At 44.0% G+C, this 19,601-nt stretch overlaps 4 protein-coding genes across 7 annotated transcripts; 2 read left to right on the plus strand and 2 right to left on the minus strand.

Moving 5' to 3' along the window:
- Positions 1-2,388: 2,388 nt before the first annotated feature.
- LOC103475284 (olfactory receptor 52K1-like) lies at positions 2,389-13,567 on the minus strand. Of its 4 annotated transcripts, none has more exons than XM_008426784.2 (2): positions 13,383-13,567; positions 2,389-5,566 (listed from the first exon to the last, which is right to left on the minus strand). In XM_008426784.2, exon 2 carries the CDS (start codon positions 5,539-5,541, stop codon positions 4,594-4,596), a length of 948 nt encoding a protein of 315 aa, XP_008425006.1. In that variant the 5' UTR covers positions 5,542-5,566; positions 13,383-13,567; the 3' UTR covers positions 2,389-4,593. The 4 variants fall into 4 exon arrangements, with proteins under 4 accessions (XP_008425006.1, XP_008425005.1, XP_008425007.1 ...); XM_008426783.1 differs by lacking the exon at positions 13,383-13,567 and adding an exon at positions 10,943-11,032; XM_008426785.1 differs by lacking the exon at positions 13,383-13,567 and adding an exon at positions 9,448-9,467.
- Positions 9,717-11,170, plus strand: LOC103475313 (putative gustatory receptor clone PTE03). The gene has a single exon (XM_017308087.1). The coding sequence runs from the start codon at positions 10,217-10,219 to the stop codon at positions 11,168-11,170; it is 954 nt and encodes a 317-aa protein (XP_017163576.1). The 5' UTR covers positions 9,717-10,216.
- Positions 13,568-14,764: 1,197 nt separating the features above from the next.
- Positions 14,765-15,801, plus strand: LOC103475283 (olfactory receptor 10A3-like). The gene has a single exon (XM_008426781.2). It carries the CDS (start codon positions 14,843-14,845, stop codon positions 15,782-15,784), a length of 942 nt encoding a protein of 313 aa, XP_008425003.1. The 5' UTR covers positions 14,765-14,842; the 3' UTR covers positions 15,785-15,801.
- Positions 15,802-17,703: 1,902 nt separating this feature from the next.
- Positions 17,704-18,734, minus strand: LOC103475314 (olfactory receptor 10A6-like). Its single transcript, XM_008426836.2, has one exon. It carries the CDS (start codon positions 18,625-18,627, stop codon positions 17,704-17,706), a length of 924 nt encoding a protein of 307 aa, XP_008425058.1. The 5' UTR covers positions 18,628-18,734.
- Between the last annotated feature and the right edge of the window lie 867 nt (positions 18,735-19,601).

A 19,601-nucleotide genomic window follows, 5' to 3' on the forward strand; every position in this document is an offset into this window, starting at 1 on the left:
CAGAGTCACTCTGCAAACAGAAACACCGTCGTTCTGCAGAAACTACAGCCGAGGAAAATCTAAACTCTTCCTAAAAATCTACTTCAAACGTTTCATAAGACGAGTAAAGTTCAACAGACATGCAAGAATCATTCATGATGCAAATATCTTGTTCAGGATCAAACGAAGAAAACAGATTTCACTGGGTTTAGAATCTGCTTGTAGAGGGACAGAAAAACAAACCCTTTGCTTTGCTCAGCAGCTTCAATCAAACCAACTTTAGGAAAATCAGTTTCAGTTCAAACAGAATCACTTCACATCAGACCAGTCAGTTCAGAATCGACAGGAGAGCTTCAGTAACGCAGTGAAACTTTGAGTTTATCTGCATTTTCATTGGTTTTTCATGGTTTTAAAGGATATCTGCTAAAAAGAAAACAGAGTCAAAACATCAGTAAAAACATCCTAATGCAAAGCTGTGAAGAAAAATAATCAAATATGTGACAGAAAACCAGTTCAGTTACATTCAGTCCCTCAGTAACTTCTCCAAACTAAAACAGATTAACAACACAGCAGCTCTGCACATACTGCAGCAGAGCTTCAGCTTTTATTCACCTGAACTCGACAGGTAGACGTCTGACTGAAGCCCCTCCCCCGTCACTGACATCACAATTTACTTCCATCAACAGTTTCAAAGTTTAAACAACTAAATTTTACTGAACAGACTGAAAATGGAGTTTATAGGGCAGAATAAAAACCTTACTAATGTTCTCCCAGATGGGACATTAGTAAGGTTTCTCTGGACATGAGAAAGTTTCAGAGTGACGGAGAAAAGTTTGATGAATCCAGGAGGGTCAGCTCTGCTTCCCCATGAGGTCGTTCTGTTTGACCGTACATCAGTTAACGCTGGGCGTTAACTCCCGGATTAAGAACGGCTCGGTTCCGTCTGGAGACAGAAAATATGCTGGCTGTCGATGAAGACCACCACAGACGCTCCTTTAATAAACCTTTGGTTCATCAGTGCTGTACTTCTCGTCTCCAGGTCCAGCTGTCCGTATTGGTCCCTGATCAACACCTTCGTTCTCAGATTTTCAGTCGCGCTTTATAAGATGCTGAAAGTCATTTTTCAGGATTTCTGATTTTTTTTTTTGTTTGGCCAGATCTTTAGTGGGATTATGTTCTCTGTTATATCACTGAGACATTCAGAAAGCAGAGCCTTCATTCTCATCCTTCCATCCATTTTCTTCCGCTTATCCGGGGTCGGGTCGCGGGGGCAGCAGCTTCAGAAGGGAGGCCCAGACTTCCCTCTCCATCCACTTCTTCCAGCTCCTCCAGGAACCCCAAGGCGTTCCCAGGCCAGCCGAGAGACATCGTCCCTCCAGCGTGTCCTGGGTCTTCCCCGAGGCCTCCTCCCAGTGGGACGCGCCCGCCTCACCAGGGAGGCGTCCAGGAGGCATCCTGACCAGAGGCCCGAGCCTCAACTGGCTCCTCTCGACGTGGAGGAGCAGCGGCTCTACTCTGAGTCCCTCCCGGATGACCGAGCTTCTCTCTCTAAGGGAGAGCCCAGCCACCCTGCGGAGGAAACCCATTTCGGCCGCTTGTTTCCGTGATCTCGTTCTTTCGGTCATGACCCAAAGCTCATGACCATAGATGAGGGTGGGAACGTAGATCGACCGGTAAATTGAGAGCTTCGCTTTTTGGCTCAGCTCTCTCTTCACCACGACGGACCGGTACAGCGCCCGCTTCACAGTAGACGCTGCCCCAATCCGCCTGTCGATCTCCCGCTCCCTTCTTCCCTCATTCCTGAACAAGATCCCCAGATACTTAAACTCCTCCACTTGAGGCAGGACGACCCCCCTGACCCGGAGAAGGCACTCTACCCTTTTCCGGCTCAAGACCATGGCCTCAGATTTGGAGGCACCGAGCCTCATCCAGGCCGCGAACCACTCCAGCGAGAGCTGCAGATCACGATCTGATGAAGCCAACAGGACCACATCATCCGCAAAAAGCAGAGATGCGATCCTAAGGCCACCAAAACGGATCCCCTCAACACCTCGGCTGGTCTAGAGATTCTGTCCATAAAAGTAATGAACAGAATCGGTGACAAAGGGCAGCCTTGGCGGAGTCCAACTCTCACCGGAAACGAGCCCGACTTACTGCCAGCAATGCGGACCAGACTCTGACACCGGTCTGCTCCGGTGTCAGACCAGAAAGTTTGACACCGTATACAGGGGCCTGTATACAGAACCCTCCTCCCAGAACCCTCCAGGACCCTGCTGAGGATGTAGAGCTGGTCCAGTGTTCCACGACCAGGACGAAAACCAGAACCAGAATTCATTAAACACTTTATAAAGATTAATTACACGCAGATTGAACTGATGTTTTCAAGACTTTATTGACATAATTCTCTGCTTTCAGCAAATGAACAGTAAACAAAAATTTTTCACACATCAATTAAAACATGTTTAATACAGAATTGTGTTACTCATGAAAAGCATGTTTAATTTCTACTGTTATTTTCTAAATGTAAAATGATAATGAGTGGATGGGCGGTTCTGTCACTAACTCCCAAAGTGAAGGCCGTCTTTCCATTTCTTTAAAATTATATTGAGTTTCTTAATTTCACTGACCAAGTTCTGCTGGCTCCTCCTCTTTTTAGCATCCACACATCGAACTTAACGTCACTAACCCACCTGGCTCTGATTCCCCTCAGTGACCTTTGACACCGCCCGTCTTCTCCCAGAATGCATCTGGTCCCCTGGCAGTACGATACGAGACAGCACCTGACCGGACCATCAACAGAAAACTAACAAAAAACAGAAAAATTTAATACAGTGGTCTGAAATCAAACCTGATTCATGAACTATTGGAAACTGAGTCACTTAAACTGGTGCTGATAAACAGAAGATCACGATCAGCAAAATGATTATTAGTTATTGATTTCATCACTCAGCAGGATATTAAGGTTGTTCCCGACAGAAACATGGTTGGATGACAATAAAACATCACCTGTACTAATTAAATCAGCGCCTCCTCATAACATTTTCTAAGTGAGAACAGAAAACGGCACTGCTGCCATGTCAGGATTTAATCCGGGTAAAAGGCTATAAACAAACTGACAAACTTCAGATGAAACCAAAATGTGTGAAAAATGTATCCACTGACTTTAATGAGCTTTTATATGCATTGATTATGACTGTTTAATAATTGTAGAAGATTTGAACATCCATGTTGACGAGCCTGAAGACAGAGGGGCAAAAACTCTGTGACGTTCTTGATGATGCTGGTTTGACTCAACATGTCAAACAGCCAACACACGTCAGTGAGGGCCTGAATATTTCCAGTGTCTCTGTAACTGATGTCGCCCTGTCTGATCATTCCTGTTAACTTTGAAAGTACAATCAACATCGACTCACTTAGTAAAATTAGTCCAGTTTTCCAGACAATTCAGCAGAAACCTGTAATCAGATCAACTCTTCCAACTCAACATGGGCTGGTGGAGAACCTCCTTTCTAGACTTTCAGGTCTCACCCAACATGCTTTTGGGCGCTCAGGAGAGAAATGGGTGATCCATTTTCTCTTTAAAGGTAAGAAACATCAGTTCAGGTGATGAAACGTCAGATGGGCCGTCCTGGCCTTGATCAGACAAGGCTGCCTATCAGCTTCCAGAAAATCCGATGGACTGCAGGAGATGCTGGAGGATCGGCGGAGTGAAGCCCACACCAGCTTTGTTTCCATTTGAAACCTATTTGGGAGCAGTGAGTCTCTGTCCTTCTATAGTGTTTGCTGGGACAGTGATCTTATTGTTGTTCTGTGTCTGAGGCCTGACGTTAACAGTGATCAAAAGATTAGCAGCAAAAAATCATTTCCCAGCTTGATTAAAACCCCTTAACATGCACCGGAACGCCCACATGCCGTTTTTCCATTGTATTTTCCAGGTCTGAGAGTTAAGAGGTTAAGCACGACTCCATTCTGTCTGAAACGATGATGACATTCCCAAAAGACCTTGTGGTTGTCAATGAAGGTCACTGAGCTGGCAGAGATTTTTTTGAATTTCGTTTGGCCATTAGCTCCAGTGTGTATGATTAGATTCTCAATGTTCGGCCGATCAGAGGTTAGTGGGATTATTTTCTTGGCGTCACTCAGAATGTAGAGAACCTTCATTCTCTCCAAAACAGTAGATTCCTTTTACCTACAATAAGACCTTTTGGCATAGATTTTGGTTTCTGGGTCACTTTGGGAGAAAGCTGGTTGATGTTTGGAGGTCAGATGTCTGTTGTAGTCAAACCTTTTTCAGTGGTTTCCAGTTGGACACATGATGGGATGTGTTACGACTCGAGCTGGCTGATGAGTCTTTGGTACCAGGATGAAGGATAATGTCATCTCCAGCTGCTTGGTGACTTTTTTTTGGTGCAGCTGGTGGAAATGAGGTGACGTCTCTGTTCAATGCCGGCCCCGTTGTATCGTTTAGGTTGTTCCCGTTAGACGTCCAGTCAGATCTGATGGATGAGATTTATTTTTCGGTTTAGCTCTGAGGCAGTTCCAGGAGTGTGAGCTGCTTGATCAGGGGCTCAGAGGACTTTGGTATTTTGGAACAACTGGAGGTGGAAGTGGTTTCTAATGGTAGGGAAGGACCTGGACGAAGTGTTTCCAGTGCGTCAGTGTGTTGAGAATGTGCTGCCTGATCTCAGTGGTTCTAATGCCGTAGATGATCGGGTTGAAGCAGCTCGGGAACAACAGGTACATGGTGCTGAAGAAAACCCGGACGGCTTCAGGAAGTCCGCTTTTAACTCGATATGACAGGAAAGCAATGAGAGCTAAGGTCAGACTGAAGGTGAGGACCATGATGTGAGTGATGCAGGTGTGCAGTGCTTTCACACCAGAGCTGCTGGATCTCAACACAGAGCTGAATATCGCAATGTAAGAAGCAGCGATGACAAAGAAGTCAAAAACAGGAATGAAGAAAATAGCCATCAGTCCAGCCAGGTTGTTGATGGCGGTGGATCCACAGGCCAGCTCCACCAAGGCCATGTGCTCACAGAAACAGTGGTTCATCACATTCCTGCAGAACGACAGCTTTCCTGCCAAACTCACAAACASAGAGATGAGGAGCATGTTTCTGMCAACCAGCGGGACGATAAACTTCAGGAATCTCTGTAGCGCCATCAGTTCATGGTAGTGAAGTGGCGTACAAATAGCAAAGTATCGATCCAGAGCCATCCACACYAGGAMGGTGGWCTGAAACGCTCCAAAGAAGTGAATAAAGTGCATCTGAACCAGGCAGCCAATCAGAGARATYCCCTTCCAGTCAAACAGGAAGCTGAGCAACATGTTGGGAACAAAGAACACCGGGAGGCAGAGATCAACACAAGCCATGCCGGCGATGAGGATGCTCATAGGCTGATGAAGGCTCCTCTGAGAAAYGACGACATAAACCAGCAGGGAGTTGGCSAGCAGAGCCACGATGAACATGAGGAGGAACGGGACGAAGAGGACCGGCCTCAGGTCGCCCAGTTCTGCAAAACCGTTCAGGATAAAGTGCTGCTGTGAAGAGACGTTCTGCATCGTTCAAAGCTTTCATTCAGCCAATCTGCAACGAAATGAAGAACAAAGCAGAGATGACAAAAACATGTTTGTTTCCCAACCTGAAGATACAAAATTACAAAAGAAAACACAGAATAATTGTGCAGAAAAAAATCAACATCCATTAATTTATGTCAGGTTGAAATATATTAGGTGTTTGGTCATAATCATAAAGTACAAAAATGGAAGACCCCTTATGATGAACAAAACCTTTGGAGTCAGTGTTCCCTCGCATAAACGTGGGTCACCGGGGCCCCACTCTGGAGCCAGGGCTGGAAGTGGGGCACATGGGCGAATGCCTGGTGGCCAGGCTTTTACCCACGGAGCCCGGCCGGGCACAGTCCAAAGAGGAGACATGGGTTCCCCTTCCCATGGGCTCACTACTTATAGGAGGGCCCAAAGGGGTCAGGTGCAGTGTGGGATGGGTGGTGGCCGAGGGCAGGAACCTTGGCGATGTGATCCTTGGTTACAGAAGCTGGCTCTTGGGATGTGGAATATCATGTCTCTGGTGGGGAAGGAGCCTGAACTAGTGTGCGAGGCTGAGAGGTTTCGGATAGAAAGAGTCGGCCTCCCCTTAACGCAAGGCTCTGGTTCTGGAACCAGTCTCATTGAGAGGAGCTGGACGTACTTCCAGTCTAGAGTTGCCCATGGTGAGAGGCACCGGGCAGGAGTGGGCATACCTGTTGCCTCCATCTTGGTGCCTGTATGTTGGGGTTAACCCCGGTGAACGAGAGGGCAGCCTCCCTCCACTTACACGTGGGGGGATGGGCTCTGTCATTTGTGTTTACGCGCCAAGCAACAGTTCAGATTACCCACACTTATTGGAGTCTTTGGAGTTGGTACTGGACAGTGTCCCTCCTAGGGACTCCCTTGTTCTGCCTGGGGACTTTAACGCTCACTTGGGCAATGGCAGTGAGAACCGAAGGGTCGTGGTTGGGAGGAACGGCCCCCCTGAAATGAACTCAAGTGGTGTTCTGTTGTTGGACTTCTGTGCTCGTCACGGATTGTCCATCACGAACACCATGTTCAGCCATAACAGTGTCCATATGTGCACTTGGCACCAGGACACCCTAGGCAGCAGTTCGTTGATCGACTTTGTCATCGTTTCATCGGATCTGCGGCCATATGTCTTGGACACGAGGGTGAAGAGAGGTGAGGAGCTGTCCACTGACTACTACCTGGTGGTGAGTTGGCTCCGGTGGTGGGGGAGGAAGCCGGTCAGACCTGGCAGGCCCAAATGTGTTGCGAGGATCTGCTGGGAAAGTCTTGCATCCTCTCCTGTAAGGCGGAGCTTTAACTCCCATCTCCAGCAGAACTTTGAACACGTTCTGGGTGAGGTGGGGGATACTGAGCCCGAATGGACCGTGTTCCGTGCCTCCATTGTCGAGGAGGCTTATCGGAGCTGTGGCCGTAAGGTTGTCTGTGCCCTCAAACCCGTTGGTGGACAACTTCAGTGATGGATACCGTCAGGCTGAAGAAAGAGTCCTATCGGGCCTCCATGTCCATCAGAGACCCCGGAAACAGCTAATGGGTTACAGCAGTCCAAATGGAATGCGGCTCAGGTGGTCGCTGAGGCAAAAACTTGGGCATGGGAGGAGCTTGGAGAGGCCATGGAGAAAGACTTCCGAACGGCTTCGAGGAGATTCTGGTTCACCATCCTGCGTCTCAGGAGGGGGAAGCAGTGCAGCACCAACACTGTTTATAGTGGGGATGGTGTGCTGCTGACCTCGACTCGGGACCTTGTGGGCCAATGGACAGAATATTTCGAAGACCTCCTCAATCCCATCAACACACCTTCCATTGAGGAAGCTGAGCCTGGGGACTCTGGGTCGGGCTGCAGAGTGGTTAAAGGGCTCCTCGGTGGCAGGGCCACGGGGTGGATGAGATTCGCTCAGACTTTCTTAAAGCTCTGGAGGTTGTAGGGTTGTGTTGGCTGATATCGCATGGACATCGAGGGCAGTTCCCCTGGATTGGCAGGAGAGTGTGCTCCAATTACAGAGGGGTCACACTCTTAAGCCTCCCTGGTAAGGTCTATTCAGGGGTCATGGAGAGATCAACACAAACACTGGTTTGTGATGTTTTATTGCAAAATGCGCCACATTATTATGTTATATTTTAAAGAGAAACCTTTGCATAGCAAAATGTAACAGTGACCAACATTATGCATCAATTATTACATTATGCTGTTTTATTACATTTTGAAGTCAGATTTTTTTACATTTTTATTTCATGGGGTGGTATTACTGAAATGGTTTTTATAACTCAAACACTGTCCTTTCCTTGACTTCACATTGAGATCAGTTCAGTTCATTTTGTTGTAAATCATCAGAAATATCATCTGAATGAGTTTCAAAAGAAAAAAAACATCTAATTTACATATGGAGGTAAAAACTAAATGCAGTTTGGACATAAAGAGTAATTCAGGTTCATGTCACATTGACTGCATCAAGAAACTGACTTCTTGAAAACCCACTGCTAAACATCAGCTAATGAAATAAAAATACCTCAAACATTTTTTGTACAAATATTCTGCTTGTTTTTTCAGGGTTTTCCATGTAAAATGAATAACCAACATTTTAGCTGTCCTGCAATAACAGCTCTGGAATACATTTCCCTATCATGAACATAGTAATAGAGCCGCTCAAAGAGGAAGGAAAGTTGGTCTAAAGTTGAACTAAATGAGGGATTTTGTCAGTTTCTTGGATAAACAATGACAGAATCCTCCTTGAACAATCAGAGAAACAGCAGAGCTCTCTGCTCCTTCTGCACGTCGTCGGCTTTATGTGAGACAGAACCAGCAGAGAAACAATAAATTACTCTGTTGGTTCTTCAGAATAAAACTGCAGAAGAAACGCTGTGAAAGACAAAAATCCTGGTGAGGATGAGATACATTTAACTCACAGAAAAATGATGTTCTGCCTCAGTGACTCAGTATCAGCAGCAGATCCTTAAACATGGGAACTAAAACCTCAGCAGCAACAAACTTACACAACATTTATAACATGAGATTAGTTCATAAACAGAGATTGTCTCTGTATGTTTCAGGCATGAATTATAAACCAATTCCTTAGAATTATTTGAAAATATTCTTTGTTAAAGAGAAGTTAAATAATCAAACCAAACACTTGCTGAGAACGTCCATGAATCTGGAAGAACAGGAAAATAAAGAAAAGTTGAGGCAGCACAAAGAGAGCGATCCTTTTTCTGAGAGCAAATATTAAACATCAGTCACAAGATACAAAATTGGCCCCATTAAATGTTTTCCTGTTTAAAGTTAAAGCATCAGAATCATGTAATTAGGAACCTGAATCATTCACATCAACAACCAGAGCAAAAGGTGGAGATGGAAACCTTCATCAGGTGGAACTGGAGGAGCTGCAGACGGAAACCTGCAGGCTGTTGGACCAGAGAGACGATCTGCTGGCTGAACCGCCGACGCTTCGTCTTTATACCTTCAGCCTGAAGCTGCTGGAGGCTGGAAACGCCCCCAGTGCTCGGGTTTTACCTCAGAAAGTAAAAAATACACTAAAATAATTGGACACTGTAATCTGTTCATTGTTAACCAATGACATCGAAATTATTTTACTATTTTTTCCTCTTTCTTCTTATTTCCATTTGCTTGATTCTCTTCTTGTGTCCAATTAGCTGTAATCAGACTGAAGCCAGTAGGAAGCTGATTTCTCTTCCTGTTCTTCATCAGAAAATCTGAAACTTTAAAGTGACCTGGGTGTTTTAACTGCAACAAGTTTAAACCATCACAAGCTTTAAAAACATCTGTTTGCATGTCAGATGTTGTACATTAACTGCAGTTCTCATTTTAAACAGCAGGGGTCGCTTCAGAAAGCAGGTTTAACAAACTGAGTGGAAGGAAGACCTGAATAAACTCACCTGTGATACTCGGGGTTTTCAGTTTCAGGTAACTCAGCTCAGCCCGAGTTAAGACCTGATCAATGGAGCAGATTCACCATGGCAACAGGGGGAGATTAAACCTGAAATCCACATTTCTCACCACTGGAGTCAGAAATTTTAATGACGACATAAGAAGAATATCAAAACATATTTAATCAGGAAAAAAATTATAAAAACAATAAACAGTAATAATATTTGCTGCTACAAAATATTGAGTTAATTTCCATGATTTTTTTCCTGAAATTTTCTGAGATTAATCTCAGAATTTTTGAGTTTTTTGGTGGAAATTTACTTTTTTTATATCTAAATTGTCCCTAACGCACCGTCACACAGAATACATTAAACATTGACTCGTCTTAAATGTGCTACAGAGAGAAACTGGCCTTTCCTTTAGTAAAGTTACAGAAACATAAAATGGTTTCGTTCCTTAATGTTGCGTTGCTCTGGGCAACCAGAGAACAACATGGACCTGGTCGTCATTCAGCGTGAGAGGAAATAAAAAGCTGCAGGCGTTGCAGCAGCCGACAGTTAGACTGAGGTCCAGCTCACCTGGACGGATCCTCATTCACTAAATGAGTCAAAACACAGGAGTTCAGCTCATGATGCTGCTTCTCAGTTTTTAACTTGCTCTTTTTCCAGCTTTACAGAATTTGTAAGATTTTAGATTTGTTTGTTCTCATTATACAAAGGACATAGTTAGACTTATAATTCATCAATTTCTTTTCCTTGCCTTCTCACTGAATGAGCCATGCTGAACTCCACTTCTTCAGCTCTGACGTATTTCATTCTCGGAGCGTATGTGGACGTTGGAAGATGGCGGTACTTGTGCTTCCTGGTAACTGCGGTATTATACCTGATAATTGTTGCGGTCAACGTCCTGCTGATCGCGGTGATCTGTGTGAACCGGAGCTTACATGAACCCATGTTCCTGCTCCTCTGCAGCCTGTTTGTGAACGAACTGTACGGCAGCTCAGGCTTGTTCCCCTTCCTGCTGGTCCAGATCCTCTCTGACGTTCACAGGGTTTCAGCTCCGCTCTGCTTCCTGCAGATCTTCTGTCTTTACTCTTACGTAAATACTGAGTTTTGTACTTTAGCCGTCATGTCTTATGACCGGTACCTCGCCATCTGCTGTCCTCTCCAGTACCACGCCGTGATGACGCATCATAAAGTAGCAGTTGTGATTATTCTGACCTGGCTGTACTCCTTTGTGAAGTTTCTCATCACTCTGCTGCTGACCGTCCGCCTGACTCTGTGTGGAAACGTGTTGAACAGCACGTTTTGCCGTAACTACCTGGTTGTGAACTTGGCGTGTTCCGACACCAGCGTGAACAACGTCTACGGACTGTTTGGTACTGTAATCACAGTTCTGGTCCCGCTGCTGCCCATCCTCTATTCCTACACTAAAATCCTCAGCGTTGTTCTGTCCGGCTCCAAACGGACCAGGCAGAAAGCCGTCAACACCTGCATGCCTCACCTGGCTTCACTCCTCAACTTCTCCTTCGGCTGTTTGTTTGAAAGCCTTCAGAGCCGATTCGACATGGTCTCCATACCCAACGGGCTGCAGATCGTCATGTCTCTGTACTTTGTGATTCTTCAGTCTCTTCTCAATCCCATCATGTATGGAATCAACCTGACAAAAATAAGAAATGCATGTAAACAGCTGTTCAGTAATAGTTTAGTGGATGATAAACTACTTGCATAAATGTAAATGGCTGTAAATATTCTGCGTTTTTAGCCTTTAGCAATAAAATTAAAATACTGAACGAATGTTTCAGATTCCTTTTTGTGATGACGAATGACTGAACTTTAGATGTGGGTCCAATAAAACCAAACTAAAACTGCCGATGGAAACTTTAAAAAACTTAATTAAAATCCATGTTTTACTGAAACATTTTCCATGAGTGTTAAGCAGTTTGATGTGAATAATGAGACAAAAAATTCCACACCTGCCTTGGATCAGGACAGAAATTTCTTAAGTTCGTCTGGAGGACCGGGTTGGTGGTTTTCTTCTTCTGGTGTTTTAAAACCAGAAGACACCGCAGAGCTGACAGACGGAATGTTTTCTCCATTAACCGTTTCTGAAACAATCTACTTCATCTGACCGAGCAAAATGCACATCAACCGAAGAGAAAAGATATTCTCACTTTAGTTCAGGCTTCTGTCTGACAGGCCTGACAAAACACAAAACTTCATAAAATTCATCTCAACTAGCAAATGACGTCATCTTTACATAACTGTATTAGAATTTTTGAAAAGAAAAAACCCTTCTTAAAAATTAAAAGCTGTGAAATTTTGACATTTCCAGTTTTATTTGAAATCAGTTTCCAAAAATAATCTTGGTATGTTGCTAGGCAACAAAGCTTTTTGATTAGTAATCTTATCATAGTCTTGTATTTCTTTTAATTAATGTCCATTCTTTGTTTTTCACATTCAGTTGTCTACGATTCCTTGCATTGCTGTAGTGTTTGGTTTTTATCTTTATTCAGCTCTTTTTAGTGGTGGTTTAGTTTTTGGCGGTTCCCCGTTTCAGATCTGCTTCGATACACCTGAGCCAGTCAAGCTCTGAGTCAGGTTGGTCCATGCTGTATTATTTTAGATTCATTACTAAACTTTTTGCAAGAAGATGGATGGATATTTATTCAGCTCTACTGGTCAAGACCAAGAGATGCTGTGTCATCTCTGGACGTTCTCTTCCTCATAGCTTCTCAGAGTTTGTGGAAAACAGATTCTGTCCAAACCCGCTTAAACCTGGGGAGATATCCTAAATCTTATATTACAGCAGCTAATAAACCTCGTTGTGCAGAATGACAGAACACATTTTAGTTGGGACGTGAAGATAACTGCAGGAAATGAAATGCTTATGTTTACTGTAGTGTGAAATGTAGAAATCATTTCTGGGTTCAGGCAGTTCATCTAATATTCACGTTTGTGAGGAAGCGGGTCAAAGGCGTACAGGTACAGGGAGAACGTACGAACTCACCAACGTCGCCTCAGAGCTCGAACCCAGAACAGTTTTCTGTTTTTCTTTAGGGGAACAGAGCTAACCACCAGACCACCGTTCAGCTCTATCTGCACCGACCCGACGGGAAAAAGGCCTAATGTGAATAATTTAGGGTGCATCATTCATAATCCGGTGTAAACAAACTCCAGTCCATTTTTACAAACTCCGGTCCGTTTGGTGAGGTGTCAACATTAATCGACCTCTGACCTCTGGACCTCTGGTCCTCCAAACCTCAGTTTGGGTTCAGCTGAAGTGAACTCTGGTTCAGTTTGATATGTGAACGGCAAGCGGACCGCAGACCGCTCCAAAAGCAGGAAGTGGACTGCAACGCAAGGAAATCTGGGATACCACAACCAGAGCTAAAGTGCTAGCCTAGCGCTAGCAGGAGAAATGGTCTTTAGCCTAAAGAGAAATCCTACAGCCGCTAAAATCCTCCATCTTGTTTCCACCTGGTGAAACAGGAAGTTGCTCTCTGTGTCTTCAGAGGTTTTTGTGTCGTTTCCTTCAGTGGTTCTTGGTGCAGCGCCCCCACAGGCCAGGAGGGGAACAGGTTGGTTTGACTCAGAACCACAACAGCTGGAGGTGGAGCAGATGGTGGAGTTCTGGTCCCAACAGAACCGGGTCAACTGGACCATCAGGTGGAAACAGCCTTAGAAAAGGAGGCAGTGAATGTTTTCATATTTTCATGAATCTTCTGATTAATTTGAGATGATACGATGTCACCCAGTGACTGAAGCTGTTTGAAAACCAGAGTGTTCAGTTACTGTGAGAAACTGATTCTTTCCATTTGGACACGGTCAGAGTTTCTGTAACTTTCCTGGCACATTAAACATCAGATCTTTCCACTCTGAGCTGCTGGGTCTCAGTCGGAGGTCACTGGTGTGATTGCATCATGTTTACTGCGTCATCTCACCCTAACGAGCCCCAGCAGGGCTGGTGGCTCCCAGAGGATGCTGCCCATGAGGCGCTTTGGACACCAACAGGACAATTAGCAGCAAGAGAGGACACTCTGTCGTCCCCCTGGGCCCCGCGGGGCGGCTTCAGGACATTCAGGACCAGTTTATCCTCCCGGGTCCGGAGCGGACTCACGGTCTGAGGAAACACTTTTGTTAAAAAAAACACAGAAATTTATCAGAAAAATTTAATCAAACCGTTTTTCAGGAATATTTAATTCATCTCATTTTCATCAGACATCAGAAAGTCTCCATCTAAACCAGGAGTTTTCAGTTAAACTCATCCAGTTCCCAGTTACTAACATTTCCTCCCAGTTAAAGATCCGAACAAAAGTCAAACTTTTGTCTTTCATGGTCTTATGTTCACAACTTCTCTGTAAATCTGCACTTTTTAAAGAAGAACCAGCTATATTATAAAAAAAACCCTGAGAGTAGAAAACATCTTAAAGTACAAACAGAGCCTAAAAACACTTGTTTCTAAATACAAAGATAAAAAACAATAACATCCTTGTAAAACATTAAATAAAAATCAACTTTTTTAGGTGGGGATAAAGAGAGTTTGTCCTTTTTGATTGAAAAGCCCAAAATCTGGACTCAGACCTGAACCTTCAGAGCCACATAAAGACAGTCACAAAGTCGGCCTTCCGTCACCTGAAGAACATCTCCAGGATTAGAGGACTAAAGTCTCCTCCAGGTATTTATCTTTAATCAGACTGATTACATTGACTGGTTAAAAACTTCACCAGAGGAAACTTCACAAGTTTTAGAGAAAGAAGGTAAACGATGCCACATTCATTTAAAATCTATAGATAAAACTGAAGATACGTTTTCCATTGGAGATTCTACAGCAGTTTGTGGATGTGGATTAAAAAACACAGAGGATCAGTGGGGACAGAGTGAACCTCCATCCTCCAAAATGTAAAGTTAGTGTTGAAGAATTTGTTCAAAAACCCACCTGAGGAACGATTGTTTCTCCAGGCAGGAGAAACTCTGATGACATCGTTACCAAGAAAGACTTTCCACTAACTTCCAAATTGTATTTGGAAGTTCTGGAAGTTGATCCAACATGATCCATGTTGGATATTAGCCCAGGCTAGAAGTTCATCCAAACTTTCTGGATGCTTTCTGACCTGCTGTAACACGTGTGCAATCTTTGAGACGTTTTGGTCTCCACGCCCCCTCCTGGTTGTCAGTCAGAGCCGGTGTGTAGCAGAGTGTGTGTTTTACTACAAACTGAAGCTCTTAAAAGCAGCAGAGCAGAACCTGAAGCCGCAGTCTGAAGCAGCTGCAGGAAACCAGTTGAAGGATGTAAAGTTCACTGGAACGGGGAGGAATGAAAAGTATCTGCATGTTTTCACGGTTCTGAATAATTTTCCTGCACCTGAAGTCTTTATCTCACAAAAACTGATTGTTATTAAGGATGAATGTTTCCCAGGTTTCATATTTCACTCTGAGCGCCTACTTTGACATCGGCCCATTTAAGTACGTCGTCTTCCTGGTTATCATGTGTGTTTATATGTTCATCATTGGCTCCAACGTCCTGCTGACCGCGGTGATCTGTGTGAACCGGAGCTTACATGAACCCATGTTCCTGCTCCTCTGCAGCCTGTTTGTGAACGAACTATACGGCAGCTCATCGCTGTTCCCCTTCCTGCTGGTCCAGATCCTCTCTGACGTTCACTCTGTTTCTGCTCCGTTCTGCTTCCTGCAGATCTTCTGTCTCTACATGTATGCGAACGTTGAGTTTTACAACCTAGCCGTCATGTCTTATGACCGATATCTGGCCATCTGCCACCCTCTGCACTACGGCACACAGATGCAGATGAGCAAAGTCAGCAGGCTGGTTGTGTTTTCTTGGTTCATTCCTCTGCTGAACATAATTGTGATGATTTCACTGAACGCGTCCTCTGGGCTGTGTGGAAACGTAATCGATAGAGTTTTCTGTGCCAATTATTATGTGACCAAGCTGCTGTGCAGCGGAGCGACGGCCAGTAACGTCTACGGACTGGTCTACACCTTCTCCGTGCTCCTCAGCCTCGCCGCTCTCATCCTCTACACCTACGTGAGGATCCTGAAAGTTTGTTTTTCTGGATCCAAACAGACGCGGCAGAAAGCCGTCAGCACCTGCTCGCCTCACCTGGTGTCGGTCCTGAACTTCTCCTTCGGTTCTTTCTTTGAGATTCTGCAGAGCAGGTTTGACTTGAGCACACTCCCTGCTGCCCTGCGTATTGTTTTATCTCTGTACTTTGTCACCTGCCAGCCATTTTTTAACCCGCTTGTGTACGGGCTAAAACTGAGAAAAATACGTCTGGCTTGTAAAACTCTCTTCTTTCATCGTAGAAAACCTGCTTCGAGATTTTAAGCAAATTTTAAAGCTTTGTAAACCAGAATGTTAAATAAATAATCTTCTGTGTTCGTGTTAACTTGTGTTTTGGTTGTTTTTTAAACAACGATGTTATATAATAAAGTGTAATAAAACCAACCTACACTATGAAGGAATGAATCTCATCTGAAAACAAAAATCATAACCTTCGTGGCAGCATGAAAACGATTTTATTTCTTAAGAGTTGGAATTAAAATTAACATGAATAATAAAGCAACATTTTCAGAGGCAAACTTTGAATCCCTCTAATAATTTGATAATGATTTTTCTCATGACACAAGAGGCAAAACCCTGAACCTAAATGGAAATGAGGTCAATCTGTGTGAACAGTAAGAAGATCCTCCAGCAGCATTTCTGTTCTCTGACGTTTGTTGATGTTTGGATTTTAGGAAACAGACGACTGGTGGAGGGCGGAGGGTGAAGTGGAGCTGCAACAATGTGCGACAGTTTTCAAAGTATTGGAATATTTTCCTAAATGTCTTTCTCTATGAAGGCCCAACTGGCTGGACGGCTCACGAAGCATTACACAAAAATCACCAAACATAAAAAATAACATTGAATTAGGCCAGTTTGTTTCTTGGCCTCTGAATGTCCGTTCAAACTCCGGACATGTTTGTCCAGAGTTTGTCTCCTCGCCGCCCTGCATGTTTCAGGTGTCTCCCTGCTTTAACACGCCTGATTCAGCTGATTCCACCTGTCAACTAAAGTCACCTGAACTGGAGCCAGGAAACACCTAAAACCTGCCAGGCGGCGAGTCTGGAGGACCAGTGTCGGGGACCGCTGGTCCAGATAAAGTCCTGCAGCAAATTAAATACCATTTAGCAGAAAAAGTCATGCAGAAAGTAACAGAAAAGAGAGGAGATGAAATATTAAGCGGTGGCAGACATCACATGTTGGTCCAGGACAGTTTGAGCCACTTGGAGAAATCTAGTTTATCAGACAGTAAATCACCAAGCAGCTCATCAAGAGGGAGAAACGTTTGAGTCTAAATGTGTTTGAAGGGTTAATGAAGTCCTTCACCCTGAATCTGTCCACACAGGGACAAAGAACCGGCCTTGACTCGTTACACTGATACTAAACCCAAAGAGATGCAACTTGCTTTCCCTCGGTTTGGCCTTCCTCAGCCACCGTCACTGATTATATAACACTGTTATTACCAGAGGTTTCTATGCCCCCTGTTAGTCAGGCTAATGCTAGCCAGGCTAGCATTAGCTATAGCCTTTTGTCCAGATATGGGACCGGACTCACGGTTTGTCGTTTTTCTGCCCTGCTGTGGTTTCCATGTCTGGATCTGATCCCATCTGAAGGTTAAAACCAGTTTAGAGTTTCCTTTGTTGGTAAACAGAATATTAATATAATGATAATTATTTCACAAATACAATGTTTGTTTCATAATTCCTGTGATTTTACCATTAAAACACGTTGAACTGCCTCACTGCTGAAATGTGATGACAGCAAATTGAACTTGTGCTGCTGAAATCTCAGAGCTGAAGGAACCGATTCAGCTGTTTGGTGTTTAAATGGACATTTTAAAATAAATAGAAGATTGGTCGATTATGACTAATCTGGCTCAGATAGTTTGGAAATGACCTTTTAACCCTTCCCATATTGGTGAGTAGCAACAGTTGCCTTTACAGTCATTGCTGATGTGTTTTCAGAAAATAACTCCGGTTATTTGATGATTATCAGTTAATCAATGTATCTGATCAGCACCAACCTGATATTTTTATCTGTTATTCTTTATACAAGCAGATGGATTTTCTTTTTAAAATCAGGATTTTGTTTTATTCCAGAAACATTTACAAGGAAAATCACTTTATGAATATTGACATTTGTATGATTACAGTTTTATTTGGGTATTAAGCTGAACAATATGAACAAACACCAAAAAGAGCAGATTACTTTTGACCAAAGAAAAGAGTTCTGCAGGTGATCTGGATCTTATTCAGTCTGAGTCCATACAGCAGCGGGTTCAGTAGAGGCTGGCAGGTGACGAAGTATAAAGATAAAATGATACGAATCACGTTGGGAACTCTGCTCATGTCAAACCTGCTCTGCAGCACCGCGAAGAACGAGCCGAAAGAGAAGTTAATGAGCGAGGCCAGGTGAGGCGAGCAGGTGCTGACGGCTTTCTGCCGCGTCTGTTTGGATCCAGAAAAACACACCTGCAGGATTTTCACGTAGGTGTAGAGGATGAGAGCGGCGAGGCTGAGGAGCACGGAGAAGGTGTAGACCAGTCCGTAGACGTTACTGGCCGTCGCTCCGCTGCAGGACAACGACGCAACGTAATAATTGTTGCAGAAAACTCTGTCGATGACGTTCCCACACAGCGCAGAGGAGACATTCAGCGAAATCATGCCCACAATGGCAACAAATGGGAGACACCATGACAGCAGCACCAGCTTAACGACCATGCTGAAGGACATCTGTGTGCCGTAGTGCAGAGGGTGGCAGATGGCCAGATATCGGTCATAAGACATGACGGCTAGGTTATAAAACTCAACGTTTACGTACATGTAGAGACAGAAGATCTGCAGGAAGCAGGACGGAGCAGAAACAGAGTGAACGTCAGAGAGGATCTGGACCAGCAGGAAGGGGAACAGCGATGAGCTGCCGTACAGTTCGTTCACAAACAGGCTGCAGAGGAACAGGAACATGGGTTCATGTAAGCTCCGGTTCACACAGATCACCGCGATCAGCAGGACGTTGGAGCCAATGATGAACATATAAACACACATGATAACCAGGAAGACGACGTACTTAAACGGGCCGATGTCAAAGTAGGCGCTCAGAGTGAAATATGAAACCTGGGAAACATTCATCACCTCTGCAGTTAAAGACGAAGGACGTGAATGATCCAGGTTCAAGTGTTTCAGTGAGAAACTATAAGGAATCTTCACAACAGAGATTTATTCTTCATTTTCCAGGTTTAAAATCTCATTTTTGTGCTGCAGAGACACAGACTGAGGTTCACAGCAGCAGAAGCAGATAAACTCCAGGGAAAACTCACAGGCATGAGAGAAACGCACCAAACAGAGATTTAAATCCTGACAGACCGATTCATTCTCCTGCACAACATTAAAACAAATGAAAACTCTTTAGAAATTTCACTGGAACAAAACGTTAAGCCATTACAAACAGTAAAACAGTTATTCAGAAAAAATCAAACTGCACAGGAACAAACCTGATTTTTCTCTACAGTCATTAACAAAGTTATGGTTAAAATATTTCCAGCTGACTGTGGTACCACAGGCTGGAGCCTCAGTGTGCGGCAGCTGAAGCTGCTCTGCCTCCTTTAAATGCCACGCATGTCCAACACAACTGAAAAACACACGTCAGTTCCTGAACGTTTCCATGCCACGGCCTCCAAACAGCGTTAGCTTCTGACCCGGGAACGCACAGACAACAAAATACGTAAAAAAACATGTTTTTATTCGCTATTCAGTAATTATTCCATCCGTTTAGCCTCATACACTGCAAAAACACCAAACCTTACAAGTACTTTTGTCTGGTTTCTAGTGCAAATATCTTAGTGCATCTGAAATAAAACAAAACCAACTTAAAAGTAACTTTTCAGCAAAAAATAGGAGCAAATAAATGAAATAATTTGACTGCAAAACTATAGTAGTAGTTTTTAAAATCAATATTATGTAAATTATTTACTTAAAATGAGCTTCTACATCTTGCTGAAAAGTTTCTTGTAAGTTAGTTTTATCATATTTCAGATGTACTAAGATATTTGCACAGGAAACTAGACTGAAAACATAAGAGTGGGGGGGCGAAGATGGAGGGGGAT

This window comes from Poecilia reticulata, linkage group LG13 (genome assembly GCF_000633615.1).
Source record: "Poecilia reticulata strain Guanapo linkage group LG13, Guppy_female_1.0+MT, whole genome shotgun sequence".
Classification (NCBI taxonomy): Eukaryota; Metazoa; Chordata; class Actinopteri; order Cyprinodontiformes; family Poeciliidae; genus Poecilia; species Poecilia reticulata.